This window comes from Plectropomus leopardus, chromosome 22 (assembly GCF_008729295.1).
Source record: "Plectropomus leopardus isolate mb chromosome 22, YSFRI_Pleo_2.0, whole genome shotgun sequence".
Lineage (NCBI taxonomy): Eukaryota > Metazoa > Chordata > Actinopteri > Perciformes > Serranidae > Plectropomus > Plectropomus leopardus.
Window position 1 is genome coordinate 17,547,329 of NC_056484.1, and position 26,114 is coordinate 17,573,442.

Sequence of the window (26,114 nt, forward strand, 5' to 3'; positions counted from 1 at the left end):
GTCACTGAGAGGTCAAAGGTCCCGGTGTTCAGTGTGTCCAACTAAATCTCTGTCTTCTTCCTCCTCTGTCACTCTGGAGTGAAATCAGCTAAGTGCCTTCAGTGTATAATACTAAGAAATGAGTCTCACCTCTGGCACTGGAGGGGGCTGAGCTGGTGACGTTGGGCGAGGCAGAATGGTTGGAGCTGAGGCTTGAGGTAGACGGACTGGGCTGTGGGTGGGAGGACAACGACAAAACATCACTAACATGACCCAGAACATCACCAACCATTAATTCTGTTTTATATATGAAGCAAATTAGCTTAATTTATCATCCAGTATTGAAAAAGTTTGGATGTTTGTGAAGAAACTCTCTGGGGTGGGCAAATAAATCTGTGATGTTTTAGCTCAAAAAATAACACGTTATGCCTTTCTGGTTGAATCTGTATAAAGGCCAAAGTGTAAAAACAACATGTGGTGGTTTTTACAGGGTTCATGTGCTAGACTATTTTTGGCTGGGGGCAGTGACTTCCTGGAGTCGCTGCCTGTTGCCTGGCAACCTGAAAATGACAACGAGACTAAGCTAAATGGCTGCTGGTGATGGTTTCATATTTACTGTACAGACATCACAGTGTTCTTGATCTTATCACTGTCAGATGAGACGGTCAAACAGACAACAACTAAACAAGTGTCTGCCTTGTGGTTCTATGTCTCCTGACAAGAGACAATGCTTCAAACATGGATGTTGCTGCAAAAATGCTACATATTCTAAAACTAGATGCTTTACACACATCTTCATCTCAGCAGCACAGAAGATCCAATCAGCACAGTTTCAAGATGGGCACCGAAGATTAGTGTCAATAATTCAGTATCTGACCATGTGTCTTGCCTTTTGTTCCTGAGTTATGATGTTGAATTTTTGCAGAACATTGTGATGTCACAGAGAACTTGACCTTTGACCTTTTGGATATAAAATGTCATTATTTCATTATTTTATCTTAGTAGGCATTTGTGTGAAATTTTGTCATAATTGACGCATACATTCTTGAGTTATGGCCTAAAATGTGTTTGATGAGGTCACAGTGATTTTAGACCAAAAACTCCTAATCAGTTCATTCTTGAGTCCAAGTGTATGTTTGTGCCAAATATTAGGAAATTCCCTTAAAGCTTTCTAAAGCTATCATCTCCACGAGAATGAGATGGGTGCAAGTTTACAGCAACCGTGACCTTTGACTATCAAAGGCCAAATAGTTCATCCTTGAGTGAAAACGGACCTTTGCACCAAATTTAAGGAAATTCCCTCAAGGCGTTCTTAAGATATTATATTCACAGAAGACGTACAATGCCACAGTGGCCTTGACCTTTGACCTTTGATCACCAAAATCTCATCAGTTGTTTGTGAAGTCCAAGTGGACTTTGTGCAAAATTAGGAGAGATTCCATCAAGGTGTTCTTCAAATATCGCGTTCAGAAGAATGAGACGGATGGATATATAGACAGAAAGATAGAAACAGGCAAAAAAACTAACGAATCAAAAAACACCCTTCATATAAATGTATCCATTTACAATCCAGGCTTAATGCACTTTAAAGGCTTAATGCACTTTGTGACTTGAAACATTCTGTAATGATGCTTGTCAACGTTAAGCGAATTGTACTTGATCTATAGAATAAAAGCTTTGATGTTCAAAATAATATTGTAATAGGTTCAGTCAGATCCCTGACAACAGCCTTTCTTCTCTGGTGTTTGTCTCTGCTTCCTGTTACCCAACGTCTGCCAGGTGCGGCGGACAGCTTGCAGGGAGTTGTCAGCAGCTTTCTGAATTGGCCAAATCTAGTTTAGATTATTGCCCGACTCCAGCAAGCTGCCTGGACGGACCACACAAAGCACTGAGCCCTTATTTGATATCATCATGATAATTTGCTTGGCCGAACAAAGATCCGAACAAGCGGAGAGGACGGTAGAGGAAGGGTCAGAGGAGAAGAAGAAATGAGAGAGGGCGATTAAAAAGCATTGCACATGAAATCTGTAGGGAGCAGGAGGGCAAATGTTAGGATGTGGACTCAATCTACTTACCTCAAACTCCCCCTCCAGACATGTTTGAAAATATATACTTGCTCTAATATTTTGTTTCAGATGGTTTTGTAATAGTTAAAACTCTTTTCTCCCACCATCATTTTTTGCAGTAAATTTCACTTTCCGCTCTCTCCAGCACAGCCCACGATAAGTTGCTTAGTGAAAGAGCAGACCGCATCAAAACGGCTAGCCTTCTCAATCACTTTTAACCAAATGTTTTTAAAACCCAAGGTCTTCTTATCATTATATCATTATCAAAATTTTTAATCTTTTTAGTTATTTTTGCTAATTTTCTTTCAGGTTTTTTTTTTTGTTGGTGTTGTGCTATAGACTGTTCCCCCCTATCAGAAAGCAATTGTCTGTCCTATTAGTGACGTACCTAATCTCGCTTGTCCAGCGTACCAATCACAGATTTTAGGGAAGTACACAAACATCGCCCCCTCCAGTAGAGGAAAGTGAAAACACGTCTATTGAAAAACTTTGCACGATATAAGTCAAAGTCGGTCATTAAGGTGACATAAACATAAGAATATCACAATTGTGAGTGAAAGGGGACTTTAAGAAAGTTTGTGTGACTGGGAATGCTTGACGGGTCTGTGCATGTGTGTGAGGGGAGAAAGTGGGAGATTACCTGCATGTTGAAGACTTCGTCTGAACTCTCCGACTGCCCTGTGATGTTACTGACTTCATTGGAGGCCTGAGACGACAGAGAGGACGAGGAGTAGCGGTTCACCGCAGGGTAGCTGGGGAGACTGAGGGCAGGAAAGAGATAAAAAGGTTATGGCGTCTTTTGTTAAAGGGAGATTTGATATTTTTGTTTCATTAGTTTTCAAAGGTTTCACTCACCGAAAAATTCAGCATGAGTCACAAAAAGGGAGACAAAAAGACAGGCAGGGAGGAAAAAAGACAAACAGGGACAGCAAATGTCAGATTAAAAGAAGATAAATCAATGCAGCAATCACAGCATTTCATCAAGCACCAGCCTGCCAAAAGGCTAAAGTGTGAAATAAAGGTTAGAGAACAAACACAACAGGGTTTTTAAAGTAAGGTTAAAGCAGAAGTCATCACAAAAAAACAGATGTAACTTGTTTTTGTGTTGCCAAACAGAGAGCAAAAAAGAAATCAAAACTCAACAAGTAAAAACGTGAAATGTCACCGGGGAGACTGAGGTGATGTGTGTGCCTGTATGTGAGGCTCTGCCCCCTGGGATCAGACTGTGGAGGCAGAATGTCGCAGGTAGACAGAGTGGCAGGGTCAGTGAACACATCAAAAACTCACACACAGACACACGCTTATGCACACAGTCTGCCTGCTGGCTCGGCAGCAGCCACACAGAAATGTCCCTGTGGGTGCCAGTCAGCCGCCCCCACCTATTGTATGCCCAGATGGAGCCGCACAGGTGAAGAACGGAAGGAAGACAAGAGCAGAGTGACACAGAGTGGTGTTTTGAGGTGAGGAAGGGACACAAAAAAAGTATAGAAACTAAAATTACTGCTGTTGTATGCCTCTGCAAAGCAGGCAAGTTGCACTTAAAGTTTACATCCATGTCTTTGAAAACATGGATGCTTCACATTTTCAGTCCAACAGCACAGAAAATCTATACAATCAGCACAGATTCCAGTTGTGCACCCAATGTTAGTGTCACTACTTTGGTATGACACTAACATTGGTGCCAAAGTTGAAAGAATTCATTGAAGGTGTTCTTAAGATACTGCATTTACAAGAATGAGACAGATTAGGTCACAGTGACCTTGAACTTTGACCACCAAAATTGAATCACTTCATTGTTGAGTACAAGTGGACGTTTGTGCCAAATTTAAAGAAACTCCCTCAAAGCGTTCCTGATATATCTTTTTCATGAGAATGGGATGCACGCATTGGTGGATGGAGGCATAAAAGAGGTTAATCTGAAGGCCAGGGCAGTGCATCAAGAGAAAAAAAGTAAGGTGAGAAATTATGAAAGAGATTTTTTGCCTAATCAACAGGAAAGCACAAGCGTGAAATGGGGAGAGAGAGAGAGAGGGAATGACATGCAGCAAATGGCAGAGGCCGGAGTCAAACCCGCGGCCACAGCCTCTATACATGGGGCGCCTGCTCTATCCACTGAGCCACCAGGCACCCCAAATGAAAGAGAAATTTAATACAGAAGTAAAAGAGATTTTTGGGTGCAGCTACAATTTCCAATCAAATATAAATAAAGAAGATGAAAGAAAGAACGACACAGACATCAATAAAACACAACAAGATTAGACAAAAGAGGTTCTCACCTCCGCCTGGCAACCCCTCTGCCACCGTCTGGGCTGATGATGTTGGGCACAGAGTTCCTGCATGTTCGTGGGCTCCCGTTGGTGAAGTGCACAGGGCTTGCGCGCACATAAGCTGGAAACTCCTGGGGTTTCGAAATTGGAGAAGTGCGCATGATTAAATGCATCTTCATGCCAGCATGACACATTCAAATAAAATACACACAAATACAGACAAAGGAAGTGTGTTTAATGAGGGGTGGCTCTCTCCTCGGAGGACTAAAGGGGTCATTCACTTGGAAGTCTGATCACAGCAGTCGCTTTCTGCTGTCACATACAGTGTGCACTTTCATAAAACATTAAATGATTTGAGTAAAATCATTAACACAAGTGGGATTATGTAAATCCTCCTAATACATAATTGTCTGAAATAACTTCTCTTACAATGTTTGAATCCCACATTGATTTACAAATGCTTTTGAAGTGCATTCTCTAATATGCAAAAAATAATATTCAATATGAAGTGTCTTCTTCTGGCCTACCTGTATGCCAAGACTGGATTTCATCAGATGAAACTGGTCCACTAACTTCTTGTGGAGAGGCCTCATGTCCTGAGGAACAAACTTCTCATGCACAGCGAGGCCGTACTCCAGAATGTGTGCCTGCAAAGCAAAAGCTGGTCAACTTCTCTGATTATTACAAACAATAATTTTCCTCAAATTTAATTTGGTGTCGCATCACTGATAAGGTAGTTCTTTCCATTACAAAGATATTGTAAATAATAATCATACCAGCTCTCAAAGGATAGGGCATTTGGCTGAAGCCATTTCCTTGTTACTGTGTTCCTAGCAGCTTAACTCAGCAAAAGTATTTTGTTTTGATATTTGTAGATGCTGAGGGTGATTTTTTTTAAATAAGGAGCACTACTGGAATAATACGGAATGATAAAAAAAAGTAGCCATGCTTTAAGGTCTTTATTAATTTCCCGTGCATTTAAAACCCATTATGAACATAAACTTAAACTTAACTTAAATCTTGTTACGAACCTGTTCAAACATGAGTTCTCTCAGTCGCCCGATTTTCTCGCCATCCTCAGGGTGATTCATAATGTAGTCCTTCACGAAGAAGGCCTGTGTGGAGACAAAATGCAGAGCATCTGTTATGCACGCACCGGGAGCTGAAGCAGTAAGCTTTGTGCACTGCAGTGCTACCTGAATCCCCGCTGGGCTGACACAGTGAATTAGTGTCCACACACTTTTGTTGAATCCTTAAAACACATTCAGGAACAAAATAACCAAACAGAGAAAACTAACATCAACTCAAATGGGGTGTAATGCTCCATTCTGGGATTTTGTGCTGTGATATTAATATCAAGTTCAGGGACCAGAATAAAAAGCACACAGTGGCTAAAAATAGAGGAAGAAAAACTCTGTGCCAAAAAGTAGAATCAAAGGATTGATTTGACTTTGATTTAAGGGCCAATTTGGTCTCAGATTTTTTAAAGCTTTTTACCAAATGATGTTTCTTCATCTAACCACTCCCTGTTACAGATCATGTCTCCTCAGAAACATCATAAGTCGTCTCGATTACGGCTCACAGACATGCACTTTCTATTCACTCTCCCAGACATTTTCTTCAAAAAAGGCGACTCAAAGGAGACACAGATAAGATGAGAAATGACCTGGTCAGCTTTGAATGATGATCGCCATTTATGCGGCGTTCGTACGTTATATAAACACCGGTCCCCAGCTGTTTACAATGCCATCAACACTTGTGATGTGTCTAAAGATTATGCTAAACCCTTTTCAATCTGCGTCAGAGTACACAAAGAGGAGAGACGACGAGCCGATGAAAGGGCCTGGATTCACAATCTGCTTTCAAATCTGCCACAGAGGGAAACACACACAACAAAATAAGGGATTGAAAGGTAAACGGGGAGTTTCGCTAAAAAGATCAGCACGGTGCGCTCTCCCAAGGACACAGCTGTTTATCTCCAAAGAGACAGATGACAGTTAAAGAGAGAGGATTCTCACACACAGATCCATGTCAATGAGTGCATGCAGCTTGTAGACTATGAATCCTCAATAAAACAAGGAATATTATTATTCCAGACAAACAAATCGAGACAGAATGTATTAGTATGCACTGTCCATGATATCATGTCCCGCTCTTATTAAACCTGGCAACACAGATGGACAGGAAATGAAAAATATTTTATTGCATAAACATTATGACGCTCTTTATAAGCGACACACTATAAAGCACATATGAAACAGTGCCAAGGTAGTAAATCAAAAGGAGAAAAAAGGGCTGCGTTTCAGCCGGAAATCCCATCCAAGGACCTCCGGAAAAGCCGACGAAAAGAATCAATAATCTTCCACGAATGATGAAAATTTCTCGTTGGGCTGCAGGGAGCCAGAGCTCGCCATGGAGTAGCTCAGTTAATCATTAGAAAAGTCCAATTAGCGTTGAAACGCTGAGGGGAGGGGAAATAAATCAGACTCCAATCCCCCTCAAGAGTTTCAAGTCAAACTAAAGCAATAAATCTGAATATTAATAATGACAATTTCTCCTTCATTTGTAGCCGAGCGAACCTCTGCAGCTGTCAATCGGTGTTACGCAGGGAAATTAATAGATTTATGGCGCGTTCCATGGGGTGCTGCATGTAAAGAAAATGAGTGTTGATTTCTGCGGTGGTGCATTTGCTGCAGAAACAGCCTAATTTGTGTCTGCCTCATGCACAATAATTGGAATATGCGTCACTTTCGATTGTGTGTGAAATAGTTAGTGGTCAATCTTTACCATGACTTGTGTAGTGACTTTTCAAAACATGCCTGTTTCCTTAACCCTCAAACTGTGCAGATATGAAATTACGAAAATAAAATATGCCTAATGGAAAATGGAAAATGTCAATTTCAAAAATGTTGTTGTGCTCACAGGAGGTGGTATTTTAGGCGATTCAAAAAAGCCATATTTCGCAAATCTGCATTGGAGACACTTTTCAGTTTTACAGGTCACATTATGCTATGGCTATGCACTTGTCAGTAGGAACTGGCTCCCTCTGGAGTGATTCAACAGGCGCTACAAGAGATGTTATTACATTATATAAAAAGTTATTACATTATATAAAAGTTGAGCGGATCATACGGAAGTTTTGAATCCACAATTCCTCTGTGAAATTGTGGACTTTCACCTCCCAGAAATCCCTCATAAGTGGCCGCTCCCACGTTTAAGGGGCTTGCCTTCCCATTATCACTCATATATCACGCCAATGTTGCCTTCCGATGGAAATCATGACGGCTAGTGCAGTGGCTGCAATAGAAATAAACCTGCTTATGTTTTCAACATTCATCGCCATGCTTCTTGAAATGTTATCGCCAGAGAAGTTGCATAACATCACTCAATAGAAATGCTGTCATCTTGCAATTGTGGTTGTCAGCATTTCGAAAATATCGCTGAAATTTTATGCAAGTCTGTAAAGGAAACCCACCTACAGTCTACAGAGCTGTTCGTATGTTAATTGAAAGATTAATTATATTGAACGTGTCAAGTGTCCAAATTACATCAAATTTGACAATATACATCTTTGGGTCCCCAGCAATACACCCGCCAAGTGTAAAGTACATTAAATGAGTGGTTCTCCAGATATGCGAAGGACAAACAGGCAGAGATTCCTTGCTTTAGTATAGTACATTTGATGCCATTTAAACAGTTCTATTTATTTATTTCATTTAGCCTTTATTTAACCAGGCTAGTCCCACTGAGATCAAAGATTTCTTTTACAAGGCAGACCTTGCCAATAATAGTGGCAACAAAGAGTTTCAACAACAAATAAAAGTCACATGAAAGCACATAGATTTGAGTAACAAAGAACGATCAGATAAAACATTTGCACAAAGACAGCCTAGACTCAAAGGATTTCACTATGATTTTAAGCTCATTCAAGGTCACCACTTCATGAAACATATGCATCTGCACATGCCTATTTACATACAGAAATACTTCCATATGCTGTCATTTTCTAACAAAATAATGGCTGTAAATGTTGAAAGCACTTCAGCCGGTGACCCTTGCCTTTGTAGCTCCATCATGTATCCTACAAACCTTAATAACCTACTTCTCCACAGAGGCACGCTCTTCTGCACAAGCCCAACATACACTCACAAACACACACGTACAGTATATGCCCACACACACACGCATACACAGACATGAACCCCCACATACACGCTCCCAGTGGAAAAGGCTGGTTGCTATGCGACATGAGCAAGTCGCTGAGTCCACTCGGTTTTTTGAGGGCAAAAACCATTTTCTTGAGTAGATTTTTTCATTCTTCAATCAAGCTCCTCCTGGTTAAGAAATTGTGCTGAACTGTTATCCTGCAATTGTTTTGAAGCAGCAGTGGATGCAAATGTTTGTCAGCGTGGATTGACCACATTCCAGTTTTTCCTCCACCAATCTGTGTGTCTGTCTGTTACCACTTCAGTGTGTAATATAGCAGCTGCATAAACACTCCCATCTCATTCATTCAGCCATTATCAGCCATCCATTCCTCTATACTCCTTCCTCCCACTCCTTTTTCTGCCATATTCTGACCTGACCCCTCTTTCTCTCCGCATCCATCCTTTCATTCACCCATTGACCGAACCCCCCCATCCATCCGCCCATCCCTACATCACCCATTCATCTTATTTTCTCGCTTCCGCCCTCTACTCATCTATCCATTTTGTCCATTTCATATCTTTCAAACCTTCACCCAGCCATTCACCCATCCATCTGTTAATCCGCTCCGCCCTCCGCAAAACGTTAAGTCCATAAGTCTCTACGCTAAAGCCCACCTTCATGCATCATTAGGTAATCCATATGTCATCTCTCCTCGCTTCTGCCACTGTCTCAAAGACCCTCCAACCTTATCCTTCATCCATCCATCCATTCATCCATACCTCTTGGTAGCGGGCCAGCCCCCCGTTGACGGCGGCGTCGATGACCCCGTTGAGGCACATGGTGAGGGGGTTGATGTTCTGCATCTGCCGGCTCTGACACTGGGTGATCAATGTGCGTAACTGTAGGTTCTTGTTCTCGATCACCTCGATGGCGTTCTCTAGAGGGCTTACCTCCACCTGCATGGGAAGAGGTTGTAGAAAAATTAAAGATTTTTCAAGGGCGACTTTTTCTGTAGACCTACTGCAGCAAATCTGTGTGGCTGTGTGAAAAAAAAAAAACAATGCAAAAGCAATAAAATGTAAAAGCTTCTCCCTTCAGATGTGACTGAAAGATAAAACTCTGATTATAAGAAAAAAAATGTAAACAATAAGACAAATTGTTAAGACAATTTTGAATTTTTACAGTGCCTTATTTACAAATCCAGCATATTTAGGGCCACATTCACATTTATTTGGCATTTTTCTGCCATCTGGTGGATGAAAGTCCAATATTTACTCTCTTTTTAGCTCTATTTTTGGTCTCCAACAACACCAAGGGGAAATATCTGAAATATCAACTCTTTGCTTGTGAAGTGCTTCACTATGTTCTCCTGCTGATTGCTTACTGTTGCTGTGTCTCAAATCGGATATTTACCTCAGTACACTAACATATACCACACTGTGTGCTTACTTGCTTAGTGCACAAATTTTGTCAGTGCATTGGTTTAAATAAAACATGGCTGTTGCACACTGACTGGCAATGACAGTAGCATGTAAATGTGCAAAAGTATACAATTTGAGACACAGGTTCGTCCATCTACCCAGGCAGGTAGTGAACAGTGGATTTTTTTGTGGCTTGTTCAGTGAAAAATGCTGTTTGATGTACTTATCTGCATTGGGAACAACGCAGATGAGTACATCAAACTAAATCAAAGAAGAAAAGTTGTGGGCCATGAAAGCCACTAATAACCTAACAGATGCTAAAAAGCTTTGCAGAGTTGATAGAAAATGCATAGTCAGATAATAATTACCTGGTTTTATCACTACTTGCAACACCTTTCACATACACATAGCAATTTGAGCTATTGTTTATATAAACATAATGATTTTAGCAGCTTTAATTATACGGCACACACTGCATACACACACATAATTAGTATATGGTCACTTTTTCGTTTACTCATGGATGCATAAAAAATGTTGCTCTGTTCATCCTGCATATCTTTACCTCTCTCTTTTCCTCCCTCTTTCTCACACAAAGCTTAATACTCTTGCTAATAGAGCTTTTGCCAGCTCTGTATTTTATATGCTATTGCACTGCATAACCATCATAGGATAACACTGGGTTCACAATCCACAATTTCACACCACGTTCAGCAGCTACGCGCTAAAGAATATGTGCTTAGACCAACAGAGACACTGTGTTATGTTTTGCATACGCTGGACAAAACAGTATTTAAAATCCTCCCACTCCCAAGAGATCTGAATGAGTAGATCCAAGACGAAAAGCTTTTGAGGGGATTTACATGCAGCAGTGGACTCGTGTCCAATATGATAGTGATTCCGGGCTAAAAACATTGAATAAAGTATTGGCAGAAATTTCCCAATTCAAAAATCAATTTTAGTAATTGGACGTTGGCAATCAAAGCAAAACAATTTGATTTTTAGCAGGAGGAAATGAAATGTCCAATAGCCCTAAAGTCATGACCCAGGTCATTATTGTTGTTCAATGTAATGACTTGGATCAATATGTGGTTATGGGCTGTCCATACTCTAAATTGCAACCTGCAAAATAAAGGCATATTACAGCATCCCTTGTGTGACATGACAGTGTGTTCCAGTCTTCATGGTTATTTCATCAGATGTGGTCACACTCACCAGCTCTCTCTTCTCCACTTCAAACCAGCGGGAGATGCCTGGAAGACTCTGGACCAGTGTCAGGGTTGTCCTCTCCACCCACAGGCTCTGTATTAACACAAGATACACCCTGACTTCTAAACACATTCTAAAACAAATCTATACCTACTTATTTCTGATGCACACATGCACTTCATCTCTGGCAGACAGCACACAATTTAATTACTGACACACTGTTTGACAAAAACATGTTGAGCACACCTACTGCCAAACACCCTCTTGTATGTGTATCATGCTTTATATGTCGTTTCATCATTAATATTCTATAACTTACCTGTCAGCCAGCATGCTTGTCAACATGCCAACATCCCACAAGGTTATTCTGACAGCATGTAAACTATGGAAACTTGTCACTGCAAGCAATTAACATCATAGATTCACACTAAAGAGGAGTGCCTTTAGAAACATGCACGCTGTGTTGTAAACACATCTGGAAACATGAAGAATGAAAGGTAGTTAAAGGCTCTGTATGCAACACATAGAGCATTAAAATAGCAGCACTATTTGCTATGTAAAAATATAGTGGAGTAATGGAGTCCTGAGCAGAGAATGAAGTCATGCTACCATTGTGTTAGTTGTAATCTGAGCTTCTCTGTTTGTTTGTTTTTTGTTTTGGTTTTTTTTTTTTTTTGCTTTTGATGGTCTGGCCATGCTTACATCTTAGTGCAAGTGAGTCCCTGATTATTTGTCCCACTGACTAGATTAATAACAGCATTGGCTCTGTCAGCACTGTTGCTGCTGTTAGCCCCATTAGCTGCTAGCCACCAGCTCAGGCATCTCCATGTTGAGAGCCATATGCACACGATCTTAGCTAGCTTGCTTGCCTGTAGCTGCTAAATCAGCAGCAGCTGTAGCATGCTAGATACGTTAGCCTCCTCTTTTGCAGTGTCAGTGGTTTCTGAGGTGAATGTCAGAGTCTCTTGGCCGAAAACTTTCAAAATGATCCACTGCAGCTCCAAAGAATGTCTTAACACTTGGAATGTTAATAGAGCTAATTAGCCAATTTCATTTATCACCTTAATGTTGACTACTTCATCTCACTGTTATGGATGCCGACTCCACAGTAATTTAGCATTAGACGGCTAACATGATTGCACAGGGATTCATGGGTAACAGTTAGCCTCATTTATGTTGTGTACTGTGAATAACAACTTTTGGGGTGTGTTTTTTAAACTGTATTTAGGCATTGCAGTGCTTTGAGCTAAATGCTAATATTAGCATACTAACAATAACAATGCTATCATCTTTGTGTTAAGTAGGTTTAATGGTTGCTTTGTTCACATTATAGTTTAGCATGTTAACATTTGCTAATTAGCACAAAACTAACTTGTTTGTAGCCCAGTTTAGACACCCGTGTCTTGCTCAAGGACACTCCAACAGATAAGATGTGTGCTGACATGCAGTATCGATCTAGTGTCCTCAGGTTGAAGAAGGGGCTTCTGACTCACTACACAACCTTGTTGCCCTTTATTGATTTTCTGCTTTTTAAGGCCAAGAAACCCACCTGAACACCTTTAGAAAAAAAACTCACATTACAGTTTAAGAGCAGGAAGTTGAAAGGCAAAAGCTGACAAAAAATAAAAGTCTTGACCTTTCTGCAAACAAGTTTTTTTCTGCAGATAAAAACTTCTTTGGTGGATTTCATAAACAGCGTTCTTTTCTACTTTATTATGACTGATAACACCACATCCTGGCTGCTCCACACTCTTGTCCCCCACGCAAAAGTTTATCATACATATTATTCCCACCTGAGGGCCAGAGATATCCAGCCCTGATGGAAATGTGATATCGTGATTAAATTTGGCCAAATAGCTTTGATGGAACGGAGATGAAATGACTGCATGGGGCATGTGTGTGTGTGTGTGTGTGTGTTAATATGGAATATTTATGAGTCTAATAACAGGATCTGTGTGGTGTGTGTGTGTGTGTGTGTGCGTGTGTATGTGTTTAGAGGGTGAGCAGCTGTGTGGGTTTGCATGCATGTAACTGAATCAGGCTTTAAAGACTTCAGCTCTGAGTAGTACCTGAGTATAATTAGTGGTAGCGAAGTCATGATGAATAAAACATGCGCTACACACAGACTTCTACCTGGGCGCAGGTTCAGACTATCATTACCTACACAAGCTTATGATCGATGAAGAAGGTAGAGAAGGGAGAAAATGAAACCGTTTCACATGGGTCTGCAGTGAAAAATGCTAATGATCATAAATGTATCATGTTAAATCCTGGAAGATTGAAAAAAAAAGATTTTTTTCCTCTTTAATTAATAGTACATGACATTTTGCAGCTACTCCATGAGGTATAAAAGGCTGCAAGTTCATTATCTCAAACTTGTTTTCATAATGCAACAAAATCAGCAAATCAATGGAGTGAAATAGTGATGAATTCAAATAAACCAAGAGAAATGTCTTTATCACTTTGCCCTCTTGGTGTGTGTGTTTTTTTTTGTGCATATGTTCTACTTTTTGTGCTTCATGTGTCAGAGGCTCTCTATCATCATCTTTCTTTTGCTTGAATTTCTTTTATTTCCCCCGTACCTTGAACTCATTCTCCTTGTCTTTGGTGCCCTTGTGAAAAGGCCGGTCATATCTGAACCTCCAGATGTGATTGAACTTGTAAAAGCTTTTGATGTTGTCAGGCACTCCGTCTCTCTGCAGAACATCCTGACTCTCAGGGATGGGGGTTACAGCGTAGATCTGCAGGTCTGGAAGCACCACAAGTTAAGGAAAAGTACAAGAGGGTGACAAGGGAAAGCACTGCAGAACTGACAAGAACTCTTCAGTGACCTGAAAGAACATGGGAAATCACATATACACTCACACTGAGGAAGACCACACACTCAGGCAGGGGTTTAGAGGTTGGTTAAGTGTGTGTCCATGGGTTTCTTCTCCAATATATTTTGTTTCAGTAGTCACAGACAGGTATCAACACATGGAAAAGTACCCTGCCAGTATTATAATAATAATCAAACTAGAATTAGAGCAGAGCAGTTGCATACCTCCGCAAACCAGTCAAGTTGGACTTACAGTTAACATTATCATGTCACAGTGAAGTGACCTTTGACCTTCTGGATATAAAATGTAAGCACTTCATCACTATATCCTATTAGACATTTGTGTGAAATTTTGTTATAATTAGCGTAGGAGTTCCCAAATTACAGCCAAAAACATGTTTTGTGTGGCCACACTGACATTGACCTTTGACTACCAAAGACTAATCAGTTGATTGTTGAGTCCAAGTGGACGTTTGTGCCAAATTTGAGAACACTACCTCAAGGTCTTCCTGAGATATTGTGTTCATGTGAATGAGATGGACGCAAGGGACAGTGACCTTGCTATTTGACCACCAAATTTCAATTTGTTCATAGTATAGTCCAAGTGGATGTTTGTGCCAAATTTGAAGAAACTACCATTGCCTCCCTGACACCACTGCTGAGCCCCCCAGTTTTAAGAGGCATTGGCTAGCTCATTTTTTTTAAGGTAGTGTGAAGGTAGTGGTGTTTCGGAAACTAAAAAACGTAAGGCATTTATTGGTACCAACCATAGCATAGCATAGCTTGTTGGCAATGGAGCATAAAAACGCTCCAAACTTAGGCTAAATTTAGCAAAGGAACTACTGGCAAGACGATTTTTAAAGGGGTCCTCCTCCAGTTGAAACCTGTATATTTGTTTTTTTAAGAAAAAGGACAAAAACACTATTTGAAAACAAGGATTCCCAAACATGTATATACACAACACCCAAAGTTTATCAGCATGTGATTCATTAACTATAAAATTAACTCAGTTCTTAACTAGCCTCAAACTTTAACAGCATAGAGGAATTCTTGAGATTCAGTTTTGGCTTTTGGTTTTGGTGTGTCACCCCAAAATTTTCAGTGGCTCCATCTTGCCATCCCTATGAAAAATATTCTGGGGTTGCCATTGCACAGATGCCTCACAATACCACGCATATCCAAAAAAGAAAAATTACCAAAAGCAGCAAGTTCTCTATATCTTAACAACGGGTAATTGCTTACACAAATTCTCGCCAACCAGTTTGACCTGCTTTTGGTATTCCTGCCAAATCCCCCACGTACACACAGACTCCCAAAAGGATGCATACACCATCATGCTTGTACACAATCAGTGCACTCAGACTGCAGAAGAAGAACAAAGAAGAACTAAATGGAGAAACAAGATGCAAAAGAAAAAAGTAAGGCTTTTTTTGGTCTCATCTGAGAAAAAAAAAGAACGACAGGCAGCACACAACACATGCGTAGGAAGTGATGCTGTGTTTTTCTGCACTACTTTGTTTCCCCTTCATCATGAGCAACCCCTGTACTCATGAGCTAATATGAATTAGGACAGCTAAGGTACACACATTCATATGCATGAGTGTTTGCAACAAGGATGTACAGATGGGTGAGTGATCTGCATGAGACTCTATTGATCAGCGTTGCGTGAGAGTAACACAGCGGTGGGTTAATTAATTCAGACGATGCCTGTCCTTTTCAGTAGAGGAAGCACATACATGCAAACAGATCACATGCAGTCACTACAAAACTAAACTGAGCATCTAAACATGTCTCTCTGTCCTCCATCTGGCCTTCTTTTTAGTGCTTCTCTCTAGAGTTATTGTGTCATTATGCCACTAATTCTGTGCTTCTCCCTCCCTCTTCTTCTATATAGGCCAACAGTTGTCCCATACATTAGTGTGAATAATGAAAAAGGCTCCCATATTGCCAGTCTGTGACTTGATTTATGTAATGGTGTACATTTGGTTTCAGAAGTAGGGAAGAAATGGGAACTTTGGGTAGGCAGAGAGCTAATTTGACAGTCACATGCTCCATACACTCTCAAATCATGTATGTCCATGTATAAACATTTGGCAGCTCTTTAAGTCTGCACACAACAGTGCCGAGGTCTGTTTTGGAATTTATTTTGCAAAATATGTGTCCATGTTCAAATGTTTAATAGTTGTGAATGCCTGGGGGGCTTGTGGACAGTCTGTTTCCGGCTTGCACAGCAAGAGCAGAGCCACATTGCCAAATTGAAATGTGTACTGTTGTGATAATTAGTTGATACGAGTGTCTTCACCCAACTGCATTTAGAAGGTATACTATGCAGGATTTTTGCTTCAAAACAATGTTTAGAATCATACAAAAGTAATTCATCTCATTCATCACTTATGAGAGGTGTGTGGCAGGGTATTTATCTGTATCTCTTCTTCTTTTTTTGCTAGACGTTTATGGGCGTGTAGCCCCCCAGACGATAACAGCGGCGGTTGAGTTTTTTTGTAGAAACACACATCTGCAAGGAAGGTGCAAGAATCGTGGACATGTGAACAGTGCTCAAAAAACTGAAATTGCGAGGACGTGGACGAAGCTCATTCCAAAACAGGTTAATCACATTAGTCAGAAATGCAGTGATGTAAAGCATTTCTGTTCCTAGATTCAGTAGCTACTAACAAAACAATTGTTGTTACTTGTGTTACATAATTGCTGTAATTATCTGCATCCTGAGTGGATAGAAAAAAAGAGTCTCTTAAACCATTTGTTGGTTTGAGAGACTCTTTTTCTCATAAAGTATAATCACTGCTTTAGTGCTAAACGTGTCAAATACCGTTGACAAGTCTGCTATAAGGCCATGGTTTGGTGAGCAAGTTTGGCCTGTTAAATGCAGTTCAAGTGCCATTTTATTGATTGCTTTATTTATTTTATGTTACTGATTTCACTGTCTTTGTTCTGTAGCTCCTTTTTTCCCCATGCTGTATAACTTTTTAATTGCTTTTAAATTCTTGTTAATCATTGTCTTTCATTTTTTATTTTTGTAAAGCACTTTGCGATTTCATTTTAAAAAGCAATATATTAAAAAAAACATTCATTTTATTATTTTCATCTAATGGTGTTAGAAGGGCTTATCTCTGATTTTACTTTATTTGAGCCGGCTGATTAAATTTTTTGAGGCCATTAATAGTTGTACTAGGTGGTTTGAGAATGGCAAACCTCTTTTTTCGTTTTATATATTGATATAGTTTTATTTTGAGACAGTTATAGCTGATTGTAGTGCTTAGGGCCTTTTTTGGTGCTTACATTAGGGCATATGTAAGGTTTAACATTATATTGTTAACTGGCTGTTACAATGCATCTCAGGCGATGTTGTGGAGTAATGCAAACGTTATGTCAGTATGACAAATTACTTTCTACAGAGAGGAATTCAGAAAAGTAATGCATTTTTAAGTGATATAACTTTTTGATTTTTTTAAGTGGTCATATCTTAAAGTCGTATTCAGTATCATATCGATTTCAGCATCTTTTTAGGAGAAAATTGTCTGTAACTGAAGAGGAAAAAATCCTAAATAGGATCTGCTGTCTTCCTGTCAGGCTGCATACTGTTCCAACAGCCGGTAGGGCAGCCAGTATGTGACTGACGGACGAAACCCAGGATGAAAAAGCCCTCGAAGCCCTCACTGTTACTTGTAAAGCGTATTGCTTCTCTATTAACACAACAAAATAACTGAGGGGACTGTAATATGATTATTTTTGAAAAGTCTGTCATGTATATGATCATAGTGTGTTTGATAGTTATTCCTCGTGTTAGATTCTGTACAGCACACATAATGCGCAGCACAGTACGTGTTCCTGTGAACAAGCCTTTGATAATGACAGGAAAGAGATTGCGAGGGACAGACAGAGGCATGGCGTGTGATGGCGTGTGTCTCATTACAGCTAATTGTCTGGATGTAAACACAAACCAGGCTGTGTGTAAATCTTTGTGTACGTGCATACTTATGTATCTATATTGTGCTGTTGTCATTTTTTATGCATGTCTACACATTTGATTGCTCAGCACGGTCTACACAATTAATTCTCTCCTCTCTCTATAGCCAAGGATACACTGTGCATCTGCCTGGTATATGGTCTGATCTGGCTGGTTGACGTGCTGCATGGCGATGGCGTGGGGGAACTCGTTGAGCATCCGCTGCTGGAAAGCCTCCAGCCTCTCGTAGTCATGGCCGCGGCACACAAACTCCTTATTCTGCAGGGGGGGGGGGGGGGGGGGGGGGCGTAGGACAGCATGGGGTTAGCTTGACATCTAGTGGCTGCAAATGGTAACTGCAAACTCCACCAAGGACGGCCTGTTACATCATTAAATGGCATTGAATAAGAGCTGCTGAATGTCACCTCACACTGGAGGAGTCTTATATAAGAAAAGTTAATTCTTCCTGCAGGTCTATTTCTTCTTTGGAGAGGATTTTTCTATTCAACTTGCTATTCATGAAAAGACGGAATATGGAGATTTCTTTACCCGTAAGAAGAAAGGGAACTTCTTTCCATAAAAACCCACTCTGAAGAACTCAGGTTCTAGTCTTTGCTGGTCCATGATCTTGTCATAGAGAGAGGCTTCCATCATCTGGAGAGGAAACAAAGGACAACACTGAATATAAACACTGCAATCAGTAAGGGATTTCGTGCATTCAAATAATTAAAAATCTGTGTGCGGCGAAAGCTGATGAGAGTATGGGGGTGTCAGCAAACATTTGTGGGGTTTTTTTTGTTTGTTTGTCTGTGTGTGTCTGTCCCTTTTTTGTCATTCTGTGTCCCCATCTGTAAATTCCACCTTTTGTTGTCTTTTGTGTGTGTGTGTGTGTGTGTCTTTTTCTATCTTTCTTTGCCCCCCCTGTAAATTTAACTCTTTTTTTTTTTTTTTTTTTTTTAGTGTATGTCCCTATTTTCATTGTTTCTCAATTCAGACATTTTTTTCAGGTCCGTAAAGGCAGCAGAGGCAGAGCTCTTCATTTTTTCTCAGCAGCAGTTTGTGAAGTTTGGGTTGAGGGGTGAATAATTTATCTGTTAATTTCGTCAGAGCTGATCAGATCACACCAGTGCACGAGAGGAGCAGCTACTGCATAGGCAAGTGAAAGCACATTTTTAGAACCAGTGCTACAATTGTTAAGTTTCACTTTCACCACACCTGGTGCTCTGCTGCTCAATCTGTGCCCAAAGTATGCACTACACTCCAAGAGTGTGTTGCAACCAACGTGTTGCTCCTAATGAACAGTTTTAACTCCAAAAATCTAAAATCAATATGTGTCAGCAGATGCTTTAATTGTGGTAGGCCACCACAAATAAATGAATGTGTGGGAAACCTGCAAAAGTATCATTATAATGTTACTGAAGTGACAGTTTGTGTGGAACACTCACCCTCATCTTGCTCAGGTTGCGGTAGTCGTAGTAAGACTCATACTGGTCAGCAAGTTCTCTGCACAGGATGATGCCATTCTCCCAACACTGAAGACATGAAAACACACTTACTTATCCTAAATCACACTGTACTGCCTCAAAAGAAAGCAAATATAAAAAAAAAAAGAAGCTCATGCCTATTTATTGTATTTAGATAACATGAATAGAAGGCTTAATGAAGCTTGCTCTGCAGTGGTGCTGCTAGGTCGTGTTTCCCCCACTGGATGGCACTGGTGAGTCAACAATATCCAGAGTCAAACATAACCCCTTCATGCAGGTACACACAGCACCCAGCCATCTTGCTAATTAAATGAAAAGCTTTCCTTTCCCTCTGCCTTCAGATCCCTGTGCGGCAGCACCGGCAGATGGCATAGCTCGTGAATGTGAAGGGAAATTGGACTATGAGTAACGAGGAGAGTGGTTTTAATGATTCCGTAGAGCTATGTTATTTCATCAGGGAGGCTGAAGTTTTCTGTGTGTGAGTGTGTGTGTGGAATTTTGGAGGGTTTCCATAATGCCACTTTTCCCTGAGATTGCAGAACAGTGGCAAAGGTAGTTAGGATAAAGAGATGAAATCAGTGGGGAGGAGTTGTGGGAGAGGAAGAAAAAAAAATACTTCCAAAAATAAAACAAAGCCTGAGAATGACTTCTTGCATGCTTCTGCATCCCGAATGAACTGTTTAAGCTGACAATCTGTCCGTTTATTCTAAAACCAGCATGCCGATGCAGGTCACGCTTCAGCCGTCAGTCTCGCCTTCATCATCTCCTACAAAATTTCTTAAAGGAGCGTAGGAGGATATTATGGGACGATATGGATCCTGCTTTAATTACAGCTGCCAGCGATTCATCTGATTAAACCATGGAGGTGTTGATGCCTTGAGCCCTTGTCACAGTTAAGTACAGGTAGAAATTAAATGTCGGACAGCGAGTGACACGTATTTCTGTTACTCTTACAGCTCTGCTCTCTTATGAAGGGATTTAGTTTCATGTGAGTGACGTCATGTCTCCTCTAAGCAAGCTGGTTTGTATTTATTCTGCTTAAAGCATTAATAATAAGACTGCCTCTTTTTCTATGCCAGGTAGAATATGGGAATATAGGAATATGATATTTGACATCGTGCATGAACAGCTGACATTCAGTGGTAAGAGGCTACTTGTCTTGCTTGTTTTGAAGCTACAATGTTTCTCTGAACTGATATCAACTAAAAACAGAGTTTATCTGATTCATTTTTCTATACATCAGTTCAAGAATAATAACTTTACTTTTTGCCATGATGTGTCTTTATATAAAGGCTAATGCAGATATTAGTTTGTTGAAACCAACATGTCTGAAAACAATATTTTATTTTGTTTTTCGGTTTTTCGAAAAACACCACCTAAAACACTCCTAATTTTTTTTAATAAAGACAAAAAAATATCTCTACTAATTACACCCCAAAACTCTAAACAATTAAGAAAAAAAAAACTAAAATTTAAAATTAAAAAAACAAACAAAGAAAACACCAACACCCAAAATGTCAAAATTATATATTTAAAAAAAAAAAGGTAAAAAAAAAAAAAGTAATAATGTAAATCAAAATAGTCTGCCATTCATTTTCTGTCAATCACTGGATTGATTAATCAACTAATCTTTGCAGCTGTACTTGATTAAACTGTTTGGAAATTTAATTACAAAACATAAAATGTCATAACCTCTAAAAACTTGTTATTTTCTTAAGCAAAAATGTTTTGCATAGTAACTGAAGCGTTTAGATAAATGTAGTGATGACGTACGTCATGTTCGTACGAAGTATGAACAAGTACCTCAAATTTGTACTTAGGTACAGTACTATAGAAAATGTACTTAGTTACATTCCACCATTGCTGCCTTTTATGCGCCATTTCATAATCATGTAAACCTGTGCTCAGGCAGATTCTGACTCACCTGCCTTCACTGGAAGTCAAATAGTCACTGGAAGGCACAAATCCTGTTGTTTTTATCGGTGCTTTATAAATAAAAGTGACTTGACTGTGTAACAGTGAACAATATCGAATGTAGAGAGTGGGCAAATAATGTTTTAAACTCACCTTCCCCCTGTCAAAGTTCTGGACGATAGTGAGATGCAGATACTCTTTTCTTTGCCACTCGCTCTGCATGGGGTAGTTTAAGAACTCCCTGAGCGGCCTGTCAGACCACTCCAGTAACTCGTCGTACAGCAGCAGGGTGTACGATGCCTCTGTGACACACACAAACAGTCAGCAGATTATATTCATACTGTGAGAGCAGTTCTAAAATAAAACGTTTGGACATTCAGTGCTGTAAGGATAGAAATATGAAAGGACAGTAAGTGTATACACATAAAGGAAGACAACAGTGAAGTTTCTTCCACGCTTGCCAACGCCCACACTTACAAACACTATATGTCTGAATCATTTCTTTTAGACATACCTGTGTAGTTTTGTGCTTTCAAGTGCAGGTCGTAGAGTTTGTGAATGTAGCGGATGTACATCTCCTCTTTGTTCAGCTCAGTTTTGTAGAAGTTCTGACAGGAGTGGTGGGTGGTTTCGGTGATGATTGAGGACAAAAAGAATCACATAAGAGAGAGTGAGTGGTGGTTATGAAAATTATAGAGAGATTTGGAGATGCAAATGAGGACAAATTTAAAAAGTGACAGATTGTTCTATGGTAGAGGTGCAACAATATATTTCAGCTGCTGATTAGCAGTGACTTCTGATCCATCTGCCTACACAGCCAGGAGCGCTTACAGATGGCTGCAGTTATATAAGGACAACCTAGTAAGCAGAAGGGCTTGACAAAACACGGTTTTGTGTTTAAGTCAAGGAAATGAAAGATGCTCAGGTATGAAGTTAAATTTTCACATCATGGGTCACAGAGACTAATAATGTATCTGACAAAATACACAATTATAAAAAAGCAATAACATTATGAATAATAGCCTGAACTAAAAATTAATGATACAAACAACATATTTAGAGTTTCGGATAATTCTTTATCAAACGTGGGTGAAAACGTCATTGGATTTGTAATAGCAGCAGAAGATATATTAAGATAAATGGTTTCTATGCTCATGTATTCAGCTCTCTTTTACACGAATGCTCCATTACTCAAAGAGGGTAAGATAAAAGACTTTGAGGAATATTTCACCCCCCAAAAGATCACCCTGTGTTACACTGAATTTGTGATGAAAACGTCGTTTTTTTTTTTGCATGCCTCCATGGTTAACGAAGAATCCAAAAACTGAGGAAATTCTTGATGAATCAAAGTGATAGGGGTCCTCTCTTAACAACAGCAAAACTATATCAAAACATCGGTTTACTAACTCTCACGCAACTGGTGCAGCATAATCCAAGTCTAATTTATCCAGTCATATGATCAGTACTAACCAAACAGGCACCCTTTCCAATGGAGAACTGAACAGAGAGTTAAACTTAATGTTTTCTTCTGAACCAGACTCCACTGACAAAACCAGTCATTTTATCTCACTGAGCAAAGGAGCTCCTAGTCTACAACTGCCTCGATCAGTTGTTTGTTTGTTATCGTGTATCGTGGTAAATCTGAACTAGCCTTTTAAATTCTAAAGTCACACAATAATAGTGATAACATAACAAATCAAGGCAGCAGTAGACGAGCAGCTCCAGTGTTCAGCGAGGTAAAATTACTATTTTTTTTCAATGGAGTCTGGCTGTGAAAGAGAGCATAAATAGATTTCATTTTCAGTTCAGTTTTAAGTTCTACAGTTTAAGTGAAAATTCACGTGCTCAGGAAGTACTGAGTATACAACTAGGTATATGAGACTGAATATATGCATTATACACATATGTATTAAACTGCACAAAATATCGTAGAGTTTGTAAACAGATGTTTTGATATTGCTTTTGCTGTTGTTACACATGGACCCCTATGACTTCAATTCATTCAGAATTATCTCATTTTTTGGATTTTTTGTTCACTGTGGATGCATGGGATTTTTTTTTCACAAACTCAAAGTAACATGGGGTAAGCAATTAACATAAAATGATGATTATGGGGGTATTCCTTTAACCCATCATTTATCAAGTCTCCACTTTTATACAGAGATGAATAAAATGGTTTTTTAGTTTTTATTTTGGCAAATACACATATTGTCTTTCTTGGCAATAGTTACATAAAACTGATACTACTTTCATGTTTGTGCATTACATATGAAACTAGACCCAGGAGTAGGTTAGCTTAGCTTTGCATAAAAAGAAGCAGTGGGAAACAGTTAACCTGGCTCTAAAAATAAAGCATTTATTGGAGTCACTGCTTACTCACCAGTAAACTGACTGTACATCCAATCTTTTTTCCATCCACTTCTCCCAGCTTCATACAATCCCTGTGACAGAAACATCAAAAGATGTGCAAAGCTATGACTTAAGTGGAGATGGGTGGAAAAATACAATTATACAAACTGATATGACATGAATGCATATTTCTGAAAGTGTGCACTCTCACCTATAGTCCAGCAATCTCTCCATTAAGCGAGTGACGGTAGCGATCAGAGAGATGCCACTCTCCCTCCAGGTCTCTCTCTCAATCTTCTTCAGCAGGCTGGAGGACAAGATAGAGAGATGTAGAGATCAAAAGAGACAGGAGATAAAAGAGAGCAAATGGGAAAGGAAAAGTGACTGGGGGGGGAGGAAGAAGAAATTGCTACAAAAGAAAAGGAGGCGAAGCAAAGACGAAATCAATCCCAGTCACACCTGTGTCACCTATGCTTGTCGGCCTGCCTGTGGGAGTTGACAAAATAAAACACCCAAGGTGGCGAAGAAACAAATCACAAAAGCTTCACAAAAGAGTCCCATAAGGGGCATGGGGGGAAAAGATTATTAGATGATGAAAAAAATTTAATAGTGGAAAAAATAGGTGGTGGGGGAAAAAAATGATGGTGGAAAAATAATGATAGTGAAAAAGAAATTGATGGTGGAAAAAATAAATAATGGAAAAAATGATGGTGAATTAAAAATTGATGCAAGAAAAGACTTGATGCTGAAAAAATTAAATGGTGAAAAAATAGATGCTAGAAAAAAGATTACCATGAGAAACGTTCTGGTTTCCCTGAGAAATCTTTTTCCACCATCTTTTTTTTTTCACTTTCTAATTTTTTTTCCACCATCTTTTTTTTCACCATCATGTTTTTTTTCCCCATCATTTATTTTTGTTCTCCCCCATGTCCCTTTAGGGGCTTTGTAGCTGCCACCTAAAAATATATTTTTTAGAATTGGTTTATTATCTCAACTGGACAAACACATTGCAGCCAAAATATTGCCAGAATAGCTTTCGGCTGAAGTTACTTCCCCAACGTCAACCCTGCCCGCTCTTCCCCCTCACACAGACGACACAGAGAGAACAAAGAGGAGAGCGTCTTACCTAGGGTACGGACCAAACAGAGGAATTCTACTCCAGGCGGGAAGCATAGGCGGAATAAATTAATATTAATACGATTAATGTCAGCACACACTCACACGGGTTAGTTTAGGGGTTAGTGGAGTTAGTAGGAGGAAAATAAATTAAGGAACTAAATCAAAACAGTAGATCAACTGAGCAAAAGTAGGCTAAAATGATAAACACAAGCATAAAACTAACTTGTAATCTGCATTCAGGCTTACTTAAATACTGGAAATTTAATTATCATGATTCTAAATACACATAATTGCAAATGCAAACATTATTATATTATAATTTACAATATCGATTTGATATACATATGAAATTTTAATAATTTGCAGTCATCTTACACTATTTTCTGTTATGTTTCACATGTAAAAATGGTGGGAAAGAGAATGATTGACTATGAAAGACAAAGGGACAATTACAGAAGATGCATAGTGATCAAATACTTATCAAGATCACGTTTAAATGCACATCTGTGTGATAGTAAAAGAGACATACAATATGTACGTGAATCAGAAAAATATGATTTTATTTAATGCAATAATGTTTTAGGCGACTAAACTGAAATGTATCTGAATCCAAATATAGTGGTCCTTTGAGGAGTGGGACGTAAATACATGAACAGGCACAAAAAGAAGCAGGAACACACACATACTAACACACACACATTAGCGTGAGCACAAATGCTACACATGCAGGGGCACAAACCTTGAGGCACAAGGACAGAGTGGACGAGGACTGGCCACAGAGGAGGTGTGAATGAAGATGAAGGTGAATACTGATCACTTACCTCTCATTATCATATTATCAGTCTACTCAATATAAATATACAGAACCACCCACTGCCAATTCTATAATAGCAATGACACATTCCTCAGTAGCAGCATGTTCTCTAATCAATTTAAAAGCTAAGTGTTAGCCTTATTAAACCCTTTGAAACCAGAGCAAATTGGCTTGATTTCTTCCAAAGAAAAATGCAAAGAAGGAAACGAGCAACTTAAGAGTTATTACCTGGAAATGAGAAAAAACAGAAAACAGGAAATGACCTGAAAAAGTGCTAAAATAAAAAAAAAAATTAATGAATATAAATAGATTTCTTCTGTAACACAATGTTAATTATATCCCCCCCCCATTTTTGATAATTTTCTAATGATTCTATCTCCTGCTTTTTCTCTTGCTCTCTACCTTTTCTTCAGGTCAGTTTCTTGTCTCCTTTTAAGTCTTGCCAAGTCCCTTTTTGCCTTTTTTCCTCCATTTAATTTTTTGGAAGAAATCAATCCAATTTGCTCACATTTCAAAGGTTTAAATGCTTGTGAAAGGTGTGAAAAGCACAAGAAAACTGAT

General features: G+C 39.4%; 1 protein-coding gene across 4 annotated transcripts in view; it reads right to left on the reverse strand.

Annotated features, from left to right (window-relative positions):
* dock4b (dedicator of cytokinesis 4b) overlaps positions 1-26,114 on the reverse strand; it is a 166,579-nt gene that overhangs the window by 16,149 nt on the left and 124,316 nt on the right. For 3 of the 4 annotated variants that reach the window (XM_042511802.1, XM_042511799.1, XM_042511800.1), the window contains exons 34-48: positions 23,832-23,927; positions 23,652-23,712; positions 21,786-21,879; positions 21,425-21,573; positions 19,319-19,405; positions 18,423-18,527; positions 18,011-18,152; positions 13,674-13,840; positions 11,098-11,184; positions 9,241-9,417; positions 5,344-5,427; positions 4,840-4,959; positions 4,322-4,443; positions 2,686-2,806; positions 130-211 (exon numbers count right to left, since the gene is read on the reverse strand). In XM_042511802.1, the coding sequence (XP_042367736.1) occupies positions 130-211; positions 2,686-2,806; positions 4,322-4,443; positions 4,840-4,959; positions 5,344-5,427; positions 9,241-9,417; positions 11,098-11,184; positions 13,674-13,840; positions 18,011-18,152; positions 18,423-18,527; positions 19,319-19,405; positions 21,425-21,573; positions 21,786-21,879; positions 23,652-23,712; positions 23,832-23,927 (1,694 nt within the window). The remainder of the gene's footprint in view (positions 1-129; positions 212-2,685; positions 2,807-4,321; positions 4,444-4,839; positions 4,960-5,343; positions 5,428-9,240; positions 9,418-11,097; positions 11,185-13,673; positions 13,841-18,010; positions 18,153-18,422; positions 18,528-19,318; positions 19,406-21,424; positions 21,574-21,785; positions 21,880-23,651; positions 23,713-23,831; positions 23,928-26,114) is intronic. The other variant, XM_042511801.1, reaches the window with a different exon arrangement.